Here is a 16,058-nt window from a genome sequence, read left to right on the forward strand (position 1 = left end):
AATTAGTGAGTTCCCTCCGGCTCAATATTTTCATTAGCCGAATTTACGGTAGATCACATACATTCTTTACATTCTATCAGTTTTATGGCGTTTGATGAAAAAAAGTTATAGCCAAATTATTCAATCAGTGTAACTGTAATTCAATCGCGCACTTGTAAACTCGCACTGTCAGTAAATCGCATGTTCATTCGCGGAGTGAGTCCGTCCCTCAAACATTCTTACAGTCAGTCACTCGCTTACATAAACAGTCGCGCAGTCAGTCATCACACCGTCGAAAAGTAAATCGCATAGTTAGTCAATCACTCACTGTGAAACTCAAAGAGGATGCAAAAATCTAAATATTCATACTTAAAGAGGATGCAAAAATCCTAAAGAGTGCAACAAATGTCCTTCCTCAGACAACATATCGCAAAATCATGAATTGGCAATAGTAATTGTATAAGTGTATATAGAATGTGATAATATTGTATATGTAGTATACATGTTCTTAAACGACAAAGAACTACTTATTTTGTTATAATATAAAACTATATATGAAACCCAAAAATCATTTAGAAGTTACCTTACAGTAAAATACACATGAATCCCAGTTCGAAAGACCCATTTTGCAATCTTCAATAGCTATGCAGTACATAGTTACAACAATAATGTACTTTATTGGGTTCAATATTGGCCCCAATCCTGTGTATTATCCCCGTTCATTGATATCCTGCTGTGGTCACAGAGCAGCGATCATTATCGGTGATCAAAACTAACAGGTGCGCAGGAAAAAAAATGCATTAACCCAGTGGTAGGTCCGTTGAGAGCTTATGAGGATTATACACATAATGTGGATATGCTGGGGTCTGTCATTTATTGACGCTGTATTTTTCAATGAACGGAGATAATACACAGGATTGATACTGTATTAATTAACTCTTTTTGCTGATATATATATAAAGGCAAATAAAAGCATTTGTAAAGAATATCAACTGACAGGAATATGTTATACATCTTCATTCTGATTTAAATCACACAGCTTTACATTACTTTAATATTTTCATAAAATATTTGATGATATGTAAATCACGTAAGAATGCTTAAAGAATCGATATTTCCATTGCGTCTGATCTTCAAATTGTATTTTTGAAAACTGATTAACACGATAAGTTATTAAAGTATGTCCGTCTCTCTTATATTAAATACATTGTAAACAAGTGGCTTTATAACAACAACAACCACAACATCATAAGTGGTATTACATAAATGGAGAATGAAATATCTTTACCAAATATACAATTATAATTACATTTCTATATTTCTTTATTTGCTCATTTTCAAATGAATAATATAATGAGAATTTTATTCCGTGTATTTAAAAAATCGAATTTGGCGTGTAAACGCTTATGCAAAAATCTACCAATTTTATTTTAATAGTATGCTGACTCCTTTATCAAATAATAAATACAATCAACTGAACCAGAGGTATATTTATAGAACAGAACAGAATACATTTTAATTTGTTTCACAGGCCACATAAAACAGTACATAAATTGTAACAGCATTAAGTTCACAAAATTTTATTTCTCAAAACAGAAGTTCGAAGTAACAACAATTACAGAATTATTTAGGGAAGGCGATCAGTGAGTTTACTTTTTGATTTTTGTAGCATTATCAATCAGTATTTGTTCCATTACGGAATATATCTAAAAACAGACATTTACTATTGTATGCTAGAAGCTTTATTGTAAGCTTCATTGCTGAAATAAATGTTGTTGTTGAATTTGATAGATCTCATGCTTATTTATCTGTCTTCTTTAAAAACGCTGTGTCTATTTTTGATACATATCGTGTATTAAAATAGTATTAAAATAATACAAGACACTAGATACATATCGTTTAAGGTTGTATCAAAATATGGTACATGAAAATTACTTTTGCCACAATTATTGGGAATTACTTTTACTATTACACACTACAACTTTATATACATATATCAAATGGTAACATTTACGTTTATAATAAGTTTAATACACATAAAGTATTACATTTGCAAATTAGACAGATAAAACATTATTTCTAGTGAACCCTAAAAAACATCAATTATCACTAATTTAACGAGGAGTATAAAAGGTTAACAAGTTACTGGTTCCCTAACAAACCCCAAAGTTTATTTTGGTATTCCATGTTAAGTTTTCATCATTTTTGCTTATTACACTTAATTAACCAGCTGTATATTTTGCGATCATATTATCTAAATTTAATAATTGTAATTTGCCAACAATTGACGAAAGAGATTATACAGAGATTTGAAAGTTGAATTCATGTCATTTGTATATTAATAAATAATTCTTATTCAATTGAATAGTAAAAACAAGTTTACGACCTATCTCTCCTACTTTTTGTATATGTAAGTGGAAATTAATAACATTGTTTGGCCTAAATACCCATCAGAATTTCTACGCATTGTCGGAATAGTTCTATAATATAGATGTTTGTTTAATTTTATAAAACTTTTTCTATCATAAAGAGTTGTACACATTAGCGTTTAGCAATTTTATGAACTGAATTCGATAAAACGTATAATCGTACTATTTAATCGCTTAAACGTTTCTCTACGGTTACCTTCCCAAATGTTCGATGGGCGAGTACCCTATTTATAGTATGGGGACCTACGTACGTTCAATCATACTACAATTTTGAAACGAATATTGCAATAGTTTTTAATCACTACACAAGTGCATGTGCATGTATGTATTATACATAGGAAATGCCATAGCGTGTAAAATAAACTGTATTTGTAGACTTATGACTTAGGCACCACGCCTCATGTTCAGTGTTATCGTACTATTTGCCCTTCCTAGCTGTATAATCATCACTATCATTATCACCGTGATTGATATAATCATCATTATTAGTATTATCATTAGCACTATCATAATCTTTATGTTACTGACCCTATACTGGAGATTTTTCAACAACTCTTTTTCACAATATACGATGATTTATCGTATAGACTACTGTTTGTTTGATATTTGTGACATTCTCTTATAAGTAAGCTCACAAGTTATTACAAATTGTTATTGTTTTGTAAACTGTGAACACTAATAAGATACTGTTCTATCAAGTTATTATTTAATTATCTCATTTTTACATAAAAGTTTACACCAAATGCTTAACGTTTTAAAGTAGATACATGAAGATATTTTTTTACCATTTCGAGTATGCCCTTATTCCATTAGTTACCATGTTTTGCTTGCCGATATACTTTGAAAACTTTGAATTATATTTATTATTTCATATGAGCAACAGGAAAATGCACATTCAAAACATTTGAAATAAATATTAGCAAATACATAATGAGCCCCGCTCTGTGAAAATGAGTTTAAATGCATGTGCGTACAGATTCGTCCCAGATTAGTCTGTGGAGTCCGCACAGTCTAATCAGGGACGACACTTTCCGCTTTTGTGACATTTTTCGTTTAACGAAAGTCTCTTCTAAGCAAAAATCGAGTTTATGTGGAAAGTGTCGTCCCTAATTAGCCTGTGCGGACAGCACAAGCTATTCTAGGACGACACTTTACGCACATGTACATTAAACCCCTTTTCACAGATCGAGTCTCTAGTGTTTTATTAACCGGTGTATCATCATTCCAACGTTCTAATATTGTTTCATTAAATAAATATAAATTGACTGTCGTTTTAAACGTGCGGGGTAAGAACTATACTGCTAAAAATGTTATATTACATTATACATATATCTTATAACATAAAGCAAATTATGCTCTAACTGGAATTTAAATTCTCGTAGCTGTTCTGTTGTTTTATAGTCCTAGGTGCTCGGATTCTTACTCCATATTTTTTTATTAAACAAATAAATCATATTGTACGGTCATTACACACTTCCGAACAGACGGCACTTCTCTTTTTGTGTTAAAATTTTATTTTTAGTGGCTGTAAATCTAACCAATTATTTTGTTGACAGATAAATGTTATTGTGTGTGTATAAATAATGAGAAGATGTATAAGCAATGTACATCTAACTTATTCCCGTCGGCGAGTAATATACAAAATTAATTTATGTTCTTATTTAAATAATAAATACAATGATTTACAGTTATTTATACATTTAAACTCTGTTCTTAGATACAAATCGAGTTGTTAAATAACGACAGCATTTGTAACATATTCTAGATTATCGTCACATCAAACTGATAATTGTTGCGGAAATTGATGGATATTCATTAGCATGGGGTCTCTTAACTCGAATACTACTACTACTAATTATTATATCTTGAATGTTTGTAGTAGGCCGATTGGCTTATATTTAAGTTAATATAGTTCAACAATATATCGGGAAAAACACTCAATAGCAAAACGTGCTCGGTTCTTAATACCATTTACAATCTCATAACATATTCGTTAATGTATATTTAATAAAACTGGACCGGTGAACTCTTTGTAATGTACACATTTCCGCGACTTTTTTTTGTTAAATATTATAGCGCAGTAATTTACGTTGCTTAAACTCGGATCGCCCTTAATCTCATTTATGTATTTGAAGGTTTCAATTCACAAATAAAATCAAATTTAGTCATCATAGGTGTGCGATAACGTTTCTATATTTTATTTTAAACGGAATCGTATATAGTATACATATGCGAAATTGCAAAGAAAAAATAACGAAAAATTACACCCGTAACATATTACCGACGGACTTCAACCGGTTTTAAATATTTTCTTTTTGATTAAACTATCGGTACTATGGATAATAATGGAGAATAATGTTACTATATTTAATAAAATATCACATTTACAAGTGTTGCGCATCTTAGTGACGTGTAAATAATGATTTAAATCCATTTTATTAAAGCCCGTCTGCATTTTCCTTCTTTGTCCATATCGTATGCAATTTCCTTCTTTGTTCATATCGTATGCAGTTTTCAACGTTATCTATATTGTATGCATAATCCGTAAGCGTTTTAGTGACGGCCAAAACAGTGGTACAAAGACGCGGATATGTTTCCAATGTTCTGGTGGTATACTCAAATCAGCCAATGGAATAAATGAAGTGTATTCATTCGTACCTAGCCGCGGGAAATTTTATTTGAATTTTATTGGACACTTACAAAGGTCAAGTCAGGGTGAAAAGCTGGCTTATGCAGCTTACGCCGAAAAATTCATGTGAAAATGCAACAAGAGAAAAATACAGCACATAGATGGAAACGACTAAAACAGTCGTCTCTGCAATTTGAGACCACAGGCGACAACGAAGCCATAATTAGATACAACAACAACATAAATAGTCCATAACGTGAATTTTGCAGTAATTTAATGTTAATGTCAATTAACATGCGCTAAAGGGGTAATAATGTCTAATTAAGGTTACACAAATAATAACATTGTATTTGTAGAAATGTTTCACATCCTCATAGTGTATTCTTATTGAACTGACACAAATCCGGATATGGTTTATTCGGATAGTAGTCTATTTGAACGGATTCCAGAGCCTTTGATAATTTGCTGACACAGCCCAGGTAGTCCATATGCAACCCTTCATAAACACAGCCACAGTTCTCTTTCCAGCTGATCAGTGTGAATCCCTACACAGACTTTGATTGTGACAAATGTAGGAAAGATCTTGAAGGGTTTAAGCGGTCCCTGCTTTCCCCTTCTGCCCCTTGAACTCCGAGAGACATGTTTTTATCAGCTTTAACTCACTTCACCATGCATGATTAATCGAACATACTTTTATCTTTCTCACTTATTCACTTTTAACACTTTTATCTTGCACTGACTGCGCACCTGTCAATAATACCCGCAAGGGGAGTTAGACAATATAGATAGATAGATAGAAGCAATGATTAAACTTCAAAAACACATTAAATCTACATGTATGGCAAACTACAGACTTTATCCTTTGCATGCACCCTAAAAAACGACGATGTTTCAACACACTGTTCTTGTTGACCAGGGATGGAAACTAACGTTTTACAATTGGTTGCCCACACGGGCAACCATCTTTAGTATTTTGGTTGCCCAGCAAAAGACTAACAAGCCCAGTATGTTGTACATGTAGTGTCATGTGTATATAAGACTTTCTTTAAATAAAATAAAAGAACTAAACAACAACATTGCTTAATTGACAAACTTTCTGTGTATTATGTCCTAATATAAGTCTTAGTAAAATAATTTCATCGGCTTTGATAACTGCATTTTATTTACCAATTATTATATCACAGTCGCCATTTTCATTTAATGTTTAATTGCACTGAATTGTTTCAAGCTTAAAAAGCAAGTTGCCCAGCCAGACTACTAACTTTTGAATTTGAGTTGCTCAGGCCAAAATGTATTGGCCCCAGGGCTCACGGGCAACCACTAATTTCCATCCCTGTTGACATTTTTATGTTGAAATTTAGAACAGTTTTAATGACAATTTAAATTATTATCACCTTAGGCTACATCAAAAGTCATGATGTGCAAAAGATTGGTGTACTGCGACCCACCTGATAGTGACACTAAGCTGGTAACATTCTGATGGTTTTAATTATGGTGAATAGAGTTCCAAAACAAAACAAATTAAACAAATAGATGTATATATTATTTTTTGCTTTAATGGTACCATTTGCGTAGGTTTGTGGTAGAGTCTCAAGTAAATGTTGATCAGTTTTTGCAGTATCAGTGTTCCTTGGCCCCCCAGAGCCGTCGTCGGACTTTTCAAAGTGGTTAGGCTCTAAGTGCAGGAGGCCTGCAAGCCCTGAAGGCTCGAAGCTACTATGGGGGTCCGGAATTTTTTTTGAAACATAAAGGCTTAATCGTGACATCTGGGAGGTTTTTAGGCCAAAGTGCACGATATTACTAAGTTAATGGCGCCGCACCTTTAAAATTTTCCAAATACACAGCTGCGCCTTTCTCCTCGAGCAACGAACTCCTCTGCAATTTAAGTCAAGTCAAGAGCAACCGTTCTTTGCTTATGAACGTGCAAAGTCATAAGGTTGTTGAGTCTAGTTTGGGACATTGTGCTTCTCAGATATGTCTTAATTCTCCGAAGCGCAGAGACAATTAAACCATTTTCAAAAATCTTAATTAATTGCCAGAACAAAACGAAATATGAAGTCAACCACAGTACCAAAATATGCCGCTATTTGCATGGATGGAAGCTTCAATATTCCGAGAAAAAAAAAATGGCAAAGAATTTTCATAGAGGGATGACAATTTCTGCCACTAATGTTGAGGAAGGGGGGAGCAAAGTGTATATACTAAAGATTTACCGTACGACCCTGTCTCCGGGCTCCGTATGCTGTAATGGCAACTTATTTCAATAGATGATACAGATCTTAGCTCATTTAGCCTCTTTAATTATTTTTGTTTGATATCCAATGAAATTGTATTGGCTCCAATAAATCCTTCGGCTTTTTTAAAAGTACTTTCGTGAATGTTTATTCTTGGATTTGCAAAAGAAATTAATGAATACCCCAGATAGCAGACCGACGTTGGCCCAACATCGGCATCATGTTGGCATGAAGTTGGTCAAGGTCATCCTTCAAGGTCAGAGGTCGAATATATGTGGCCAAAATCGCTCATTTTATGAATACTTTTGCAATATTGAAGATAGCAACTTGATATTTGGCATGCATGTGTATCTCATGGAGCTGCACATTTTGAGTGGTGAAAGGTCAAGGTCATCCTTCAAGGTCAGAGGTCAAATATATGTGGCCCAAATCGCTTATTTTATAAACACTTTTGCAATATTGAAGATAGCATCTTGATATTTGGCATGCATGTGCATCTCATGGAGCTGCACATTTTGAGTGGTGAAAGGTCAAGGTCATCCTTCAAGGTAAGAGGTCAAATATTTGTGGCCCAAATCGCTTATTTTATGTATACTTTTGCAATATTGAAGATAGCAACTTGATATTTGGCATGCATGTGTATCTCATGGAGCTGCACATTTTGAGTGGTGAAATGTCAAGGTCAAGGTCATCCTTCACAAGGTCAAGGTCATCCTACAAGGTCAAACATCATATAGGGGGACATTGTGTTTCACAAACACATCTTGTTCGTGTTTTTTTTTTAGTTTGAAAAGACTGGGTCAAAGAATTTTGATACACGATGATATGTCTCATACCTTCAATTGAACGTCAGGCAGAAATCAAGATCTGCACAAGAATTGCCATCCTATTTACGGTACAATATTGCATTTCTTAGGTTCAGCTATAAGTAGGGGTTTCTTGGGCTATTAATTTCCTTCAAAATGTGAACGAAGGACATATAGCATTTTTCGTGTGTTTTTTTTATACAAGGTCACCAAGGCTTATAATAGATTTTTCATCATACTATTGTTACAGTTTCTCATAGCACCTTCAATACTTTACCCATCTCTTTCATATTTGGCATGTAGGTACCTTGCATGGACCTCTACCTTTTGATGAGGTTTGAGGTCACTGGGGTCAAGGTCACTGAGGCTAATAATAGATTTTTCCGTCAAACTTTTGTTACAGTTTCTCATAGCACCTTCAATACTTTACCAATCTCTTTCATATTTGGCATGTAGGTACCTTGCATGGACCTCTACCTTTTGATGAGGTTTTAGGTCACTGGGGTCAAGGTCACTGAGGCTAATAATAGATTTTTCCGTCATGCTTTTGTTACAGTTTCTCATAGCGTCTTCAATACTTTACCGATCTCTTTCATATTTGTCATGTAGGTACCTTGCAAGGACCTCTACCTTTTGATGAGATTTGAGGTCACTGGGGTCAAGGTCACCGAGGCTAATAAAAGATTTTTTTAGTTGGTTATAAACACATAGATTGACAAAGCGCATCATCGGGGAGCATCCATCAGTTTCACTGATATTCTTGTAATGAACAAATATAAATTTGTTAAGTGAAAAGATTAAAAATCACAAATGTTATAATACTTATATATGCAAATATATAGTTAAATGTGTATTCCTGGACATAAGAACATGACACTGCATTTAAATCAACCATGTTTTAACAAAATACCGGCTAGATTTAGCTTCCTGTAGTAATCTGTATCATGTTCAATGTTTCTCATAATATCAGCTCTTTTTATTGGTTTCTAAGGTTTGTTATAATGCACATATGCTTATTCTATTTCTCAACGAAAGCCAGGCATAATGAGAATGATCGTTGTAATTGTCATCAATAAGCAGATAATAAATTAACACTTCAAAAAATGGAAAAACATTTACTGTCCAGTACTTCTTAAATTTTGTTTAAAAGGACTTGTTTAAGTCATAATACATGGAGGTTGAAAGATACTATAATGGAAATGTTATATTATTTTAACAAACTTTGCAGCTGTGAAGTCGTCATGCTGGCAGGATTTTTGAAGAAAAAAATTCATGTGTTCAAGAAGATACCATTACTGGTGATTTTAGGAAAAGGTACATTATTGATGGCTGCATACTGGTTATTTAAACCCTAACTCTTGTTTCAATCCAAGGTAGACATTTGCACAAAGTAAACTCCCAATAGCATGTTTAAGCCCCATAGACACTCAAAATCACGAGTATTTTGTAAGATAAATTGAATCCATAAAAAGTGTTCCTTATAGCAAAAGCCAAAATTTAAATGCTAGATGTGGTATTGTAACATAATGAGATACAAAATGTTTGCTATTATTTTTTGTGTGACAATATATTGCATGTGAATTTCCAAGGACAATTTCCAAACATTTACAAGCAAACATATGCCAATACATAGAAGCATTGTACTTGTAATGGATATGGTGGAAATTCAACAGGCGGTCCAGGTTCAAAGAGGAAAAGACAGTGGGATGCTGTTAAAGATGAGACTGGTTTTCCACCATTGTCCAACTATGTGGCCCTGGATTGTGAGTTTGTTGGAGTGAGGAATGACGAGAGCTGTCTAGGTTTGTTTTCATCATTTTAATCAAGTGTGAAATAGCAGTGAATCATTTAAAACTCTTGTCATTTTATTGACAAGCTTTCCCCAGACATGTCATTTATTGTGAAGAATTTTCTGTATTTATTCATTACCTTCAGGCTTTTTCCTGGCCATTTTTGGAAAAAATGCAATTATTGGATGTGGAATTTTTTTGGTGCAAAAAGTCCACTGATTTGGGAACAAGTAATTAATTAGTATTACTCTTTATAATAATAAAAATGAGAAGAACATAATCATATACATTTTAGCTATATACTTTGTTAGATGTAATTGAAATAAAATTAAGATAATTATAATAATCATCAGGCACTAGTACTGTATCAATTTGGAAAAATTAGCACACAAAAAAACAACCTGAAATTGGGAAAATTCACGTTTTGAAATCTTCAGATTAGGTATTATGGATCTTTTACGTAGTTTTTTATAGATCACACAAACCAATTTAGATACTCAAATTAAGGTATTCATTTACATGCATTTTGGTTTGACACATTTAGTTTCAATTCTCATTTTATTTGTTCACTTGCAGATAATGCACTTTTTTGCATGAAATTGAGTAAATTTTCCTTTCTTTTGTGATTTTTTTAGATGGCTTAAAGGAACACTTGATATACAGTGCTGGTATATCTGCTTGATTTGTGTATGAATATCTTAGTGATGTGTATCCTCGTCAGGTCGCTGCAGCATAGTGGACAGTGAGGGTCGGGTACTGTGTGACCTGTACGCGATGCCAGAGGACCCGATCACTCACTACCGAACCCCATGGAGTGGCATCACCAGAGGCCACATGAAAAATGCCTTCCCATTGGAGTTAGCTCTTGCCAAGATATCAAACATACTGCAGGTAAGTAACCACACGAGGAATGCCATCCCACTGGAGTTGGCTCTCAACAAGATTTCAAACATACTGCAGGAAAGTTACCATATGAGGAATGCTATTCCAATTGAGTTTGCAATCACCAAGATATCAAACATACTCAAGGAAAATACAGTATATGAGGTGTTTTGTTCATGTGTGATAGTGGTTATTAACAGGTTAATATGGTTAACCCCAAATATGTCCATTGGATTAGAAATCAGGATCCTGCGATTACTAAGAAACTACTAAGGCTAGATCGATGAAACTTTATAAGAGATCCATATTGAGAATATGCATGTCATTTCAGGGTGTTGTTTTTTTGTCCAAAATAAATGTTGAAAAATATAATCTGAATCCTGCAAAACCTCAAAATGTTCTAAAGATTGATGACTCGCATGTGAAACTGAATAGACGGTTATATGGTAAATATGGATGTTATTTCAGTTTGTTTCGTCACTTAGACCATACTTTTGAAATGTGAAGCCTAGAACCCACCATATTGCAATGCATTTAAGCTATGTTGATGAACGCTTTTGAGATCCTGTTCTTAATCTGACAACAATATCCCAGTAGATGAATGCTGTTTGTTTTTTTAAACCTTTACCTCTTAGATACATATTTTGACCCTCATTTGTAGTCCCTTAGAAAGTTAAATTTCATTTAAGACCTTTTTTACTAGATTCAAGTTGAAAGGCTTCATTTCAAACCCTTAGATACTGATGAGCAGCAAAGAGTGCGAGTTACTTGCAGGCTGTTCTGGTATTATGCTGTTTGCACATAGCCATTTCACTTTGTGTCTGAGTGGGAAAGGGTTAAAAGACTTGTGTTTTATCGACCTCTTTTGTTACGCATGCGCACTGGTGATGTTTGTTGTGTTTACATATGCAAACAGTTAATGAACCCAAGATGCTAATTACTATGTTCCATTGTTGCATTAAAACATAAATGAAAATCAACCGAAAATAAATGCATTTTTGTTTGATACATACTCCCTTACCAGTAACGGTGAAACAGTGAACTTAAATATACCTTTAAGTGTGAATAGTAACCTGCGAGTGTAATTTTTAACAGAACATTGACATAAATATGAACATAAATGATTTTAAAAAATTAGCTGACACGTCTGACCAATTTAGCATTAGAATTCCCGGGTACGGTTAAGTATATTTTCTGTACCCAGGGTACATTTAAGTATACTTAAGAATACCCAGGATACATTTAATAGTACCAGAGCATACAATGACCAATCAAGCGCCACTTGTTTCAATTGTGTAGGTTACCAGGTCAAATCTAAGAAAACATATATAAACACTCTTGATACCTGATTTATGACTCAATCTTGATGAAACATTTTCTGTGTTTATCAAACCACTATCAAGGTCATGTTTTAATGTATGTCAAAAGTGGGGTACAACACAAGGTTACCATGAGATCAAGTCTTGCCCATGCAACCATGTCTCTGAAGTTTTAAAGGCTACATTTCCAACCCTTAGTTACTGATGAGCAGCAAACAGCATAAAACCTGAACAGACTGCGAGTTACTCTCAGGATGTTCTGGTTTTATGCCGGTTGCAAAAGCCATTTTCACTTTGTTTCTTATGGGGAAAGGTTTAAAGATAACATAGTCACTACACTTCATTTAAGTTCTAGTCATATACCACTTGGGAATTTAGAATTTCGAATAATAATTTGTTTTGTTTTTTTAATGCTGTTCTGCTTTCTGACAATTGAATGACTATGGCCAGGATTTTAAGAGAGCCATTGTTCTGAACACAAAGAAAAAATGTATTGTTAAAAAAATTATTAATTACCATGTATTTTAAAACATGCCTAATGTGTTTTTATTTGTGTGTGGGTTGTTTCTCTAAATGACCAGAAACAGTGAAAAATGTGATACCAGTAAAGCAATACATCTACACCCAGAATTACATACATTTAAAAACATCGGCCTGATCTTGCCAGATAAATACACACATTTGAATACATATTGAAGAGGCTTGTGCATTTAGTGTCAGCCCAGATTAGCCTGTGCATTCCACAAAGGCTAATCACTGTAATCACCGACGACACTTTCAACATTAACCCTTAAAGCGCTGGAGCTGAATTTTAAAGGCCTTTGCAAACAGTTTGGATCCAGATGAGACGCCACAGAACGTGGCGTCTCATCAGGATCCAAACTGTTTGCTATTCTGATAGTATTCTTTGAAAAAAATCGAAGAAAATGCTAATTTTAGAAATTCAGCAGAAGACATTTTAGCAGACGACAAATTTCCCAGCATGCAAAGGGTTGAATAGATTTTCTCTCAGAAGATACTTACTTTAAGCATAAAATAAAATAAAAGCGGAAAGTGTCGTCCCTGATTTGTGTTAAAACCAATTGTGAGTTTAATGTTTTGTTGTTTTTTCTCCCAGGGTAAGATAGTGGTGGGTCACGACCTGAGGAGGGACTTCAATGTGCTGGGTTTCCAACCACAGCCTGAGTTCATCCGGGACACCAGCACATTCCGAGGCATGATGGGCCCAGGAGCAAACAGGAGGTCCCTCAAGAGTCTGGCCCTTGAACACTTAGGTAGAGACCTGTAGGACCTTAGGACAAGGAATAGGATTGTGTACAGTACTAGAATTGTTTTTGCACAGAATTCTACTCTAAAATTTTTAAGTACTTTGATATTTTTAAACAATATACAGTCGCGGGATCATTTTTGCTGCTGTTACTTGTGGGGAAAATGTCAGAAAAGTCTATGTGGATTGCCAAATAATTTAGGGCAAGTGTTTCTTGGGTTCTTTAACAAAAGATAACATCTTTTTTAATCATTAAAAAACATGGCCACCAGGGGGCGTGCCTGTTTTCTTTACTTTATTGCTGGCTATATACTTTAAATATTTGATATATTTTTCAGACACTGATAATATGATGTGAAAATTACTTAACAAATTTATTTCGTGACACTTTGCATACCAAAAACTCATGTTAGGAAAAGTTGCTGTTTGCTTTTCTTGATTTTGAATGAAAATTGTCAATGTAGAACTAATATAGCAAGTGTATATCATATGATGACCTATTATAGAAAGAGACCTATAATCGACAATTTTGTTGACATCAATTACGAGACTCATGATGATGTCACACGACCTCCGAGTATTTTGTTTCTAAAAAAATGATATGTTTGAAAATAAAAACAAATACAAAGCCTTTGAAAAACATAGTATATCATATATATATATATATATATATATACTAAAACATAGTGCCAGTTACGCAGTCTCGGTAGTTTTAAGACTATACTTACGAGGTCAATATAAAAAAACGGGGTCTGTCTACAACCCCGCGTTCTAGGCACCTTTAATTACTATGAAGAGGGTGTAGGGGAGGTAATGCAATCAAATGTCACAATAAGGTCTTAAATCGAAAACCACAATCACGTCAGAAATAGTTTAAATTGGGTCATCATGTCGGTGGTGATCATAAGTTGCCATAACACGGGCCCCACCTCTTTTTTGCAATTAACTGATAAATGAGCCAATGCTACTTCCGAGTTGACCCTCAGGGCCAGAGCCCGTTATTAACGGCAATGCATAATATCTGGGCCTGGTTTGATAGCAAGCTTGATTGATTGAAGCAATTCTGAAATATGGTTCTAGAACTATAAAAAATATTGCAGAATCTTGTCTGCTTTGTTATTCAAGCAAGGACTGCATTTTTGCTTAGTAAAGACTTCCATTAATCGAAAAATACAATAAAAGATGAAAGTGTTGTTCCTGATTGGCCTGGGCATACTGCACAGGATAATCTGGGACATCACTTTACCAACATGCATACAGCCCAGGCAGCCCAGAACTAGGGTCCTTTAATCCTTCTTGCAGATCTCCAGATTCAAGTGGGTCCCCACTGTTCCATACAGGATGCCCGTGCCGCCATGTCTCTGTATAGACTTGTACGACATGAGTGGGAAACCAATAGGCTGGCTGAAAACTCCTCCAAGAATGGAAACCAGGGTGACTGGCTCAGCTATGTTAATAGAACAATGACAGATACATGGACCAAAATGTATGGAATTTGTTTTAACATAAAAGATGTAGAAGCTGATGTCGTTGCAGAGGACAAAGATATCAGTGGATTGGGAGGAAATGAAAATGTAGACCGTATTGCAAATGATGACTATTGGGTCATAAAGAATCCTAGAGATTATAAAGTGGGCTTATCTAATATACAGCAAGTTTTTTTCGAAAACTCAGAAAGTAAACTGTCTGTTCTTAATAATAAGATTAAAATGGATAGCGGTGTTGTTATAAAAGCTAAGTCTATAACAACTAAGAAAAGTAAAAAAAACTTTTGTGGATTCTAGTGCAATATATATCTTACTCACATGTGTGATGTTGTAATGAAGTGGCTAAGGACAAAGTTTCAAAAAGTCTGCAACCAAATGATTTTTCTTAAAACCATATTGAGTAATCGTCCACTGTGAACCATTTGTACAATGACATGTTCTAGCCAGAGTCTGAGGCAAGTTGAAAAAAGTGTTTTGCTCATGGGTTTGGGTATTTGTTAAACTTGACAGAATTTAATGTTAATACGTCATAGATGTTACTGGTAACGTAAACTAGATGGAGCTCTCATCTGTCAGGTCATGAACCACCACTATCTTTAAAACTATTGATGTGTTAATGTTTTATGAGAGGAATGTATTCAATGCCAATATTTGAAATACAAAAAACAATTGTTTTGAATTTTTATAATTACTTCAAAATAAACTAATAGTATTAGCAAATGTAATGACAATCTATTCGATTTATAAAGGAGCTGTTTATTTTGATATTGACTTTTCTGGTCATTATTCAAACATTAAAACATTTTCAGTCTCTATTTTTAGCACAACGTGCACATGGTGAGCTTTTTTATCTCCTTTTGTCAAATTACCATGTATATGAATTCGAAAACGTGTTAAGTTGAAATTAATATTTTAGTATTGTATGCAGTATAGTTTATATCATATTTTATATCAAACCATTTTAGATGGTAGTGTAAATAAATCGGTTAGTTAGTCATGATGCTCAAGCTGTAGATACATATGAAGGGAAATATCAGAGTGCATGCTTGTTTCCACACATGTACAAATTAAGATTATATTATATGTATACTAGAAATTAGTGTTTATTTTTTCGGCGTAAGCTGTATTAAGCCAGCTTTTCACCCTGACCTGACCTTTGTAAGTGTCCAATAATATTCAAATAAAATTTCCCGCGGCTAGGTACGAATGAATACACTTCATTTATTCCATTGGCTG

General features: G+C 34.1%; 1 protein-coding gene across 5 annotated transcripts; it reads left to right on the forward strand.

Annotated features, from left to right (window-relative positions):
* Window positions 1-5,188: 5,188 nt before the first annotated feature.
* LOC127860510 (apoptosis-enhancing nuclease-like) lies at window positions 5,189-15,547 on the forward strand. Of its 5 annotated transcripts, none has more exons than XM_052398617.1 (7): window positions 5,228-5,344; window positions 6,437-6,531; window positions 9,306-9,391; window positions 9,751-9,879; window positions 10,589-10,758; window positions 13,186-13,342; window positions 14,638-15,547. In XM_052398617.1, exons 3-7 carry the CDS (start codon window positions 9,319-9,321, stop codon window positions 15,117-15,119), a joined length of 1,011 nt encoding a protein of 336 aa, XP_052254577.1. In that variant the 5' UTR covers window positions 5,228-5,344; window positions 6,437-6,531; window positions 9,306-9,318; the 3' UTR covers window positions 15,120-15,547. The 5 variants fall into 5 exon arrangements, with proteins under 5 accessions (XP_052254575.1, XP_052254577.1, XP_052254576.1 ...); XM_052398619.1 differs by lacking the exon at window positions 6,437-6,531 and adding an exon at window positions 8,057-8,166 and having other exon boundaries at window positions 5,258-5,344; XM_052398615.1 differs by lacking the exon at window positions 6,437-6,531 and having other exon boundaries at window positions 5,189-5,344.
* The last annotated feature ends 511 nt before the right edge of the window (window positions 15,548-16,058 follow it).

This window comes from Dreissena polymorpha, chromosome 15 (genome assembly GCF_020536995.1).
Source record: "Dreissena polymorpha isolate Duluth1 chromosome 15, UMN_Dpol_1.0, whole genome shotgun sequence".
In the NCBI taxonomy this organism is placed as follows: domain Eukaryota; kingdom Metazoa; phylum Mollusca; class Bivalvia; order Myida; family Dreissenidae; genus Dreissena; species Dreissena polymorpha.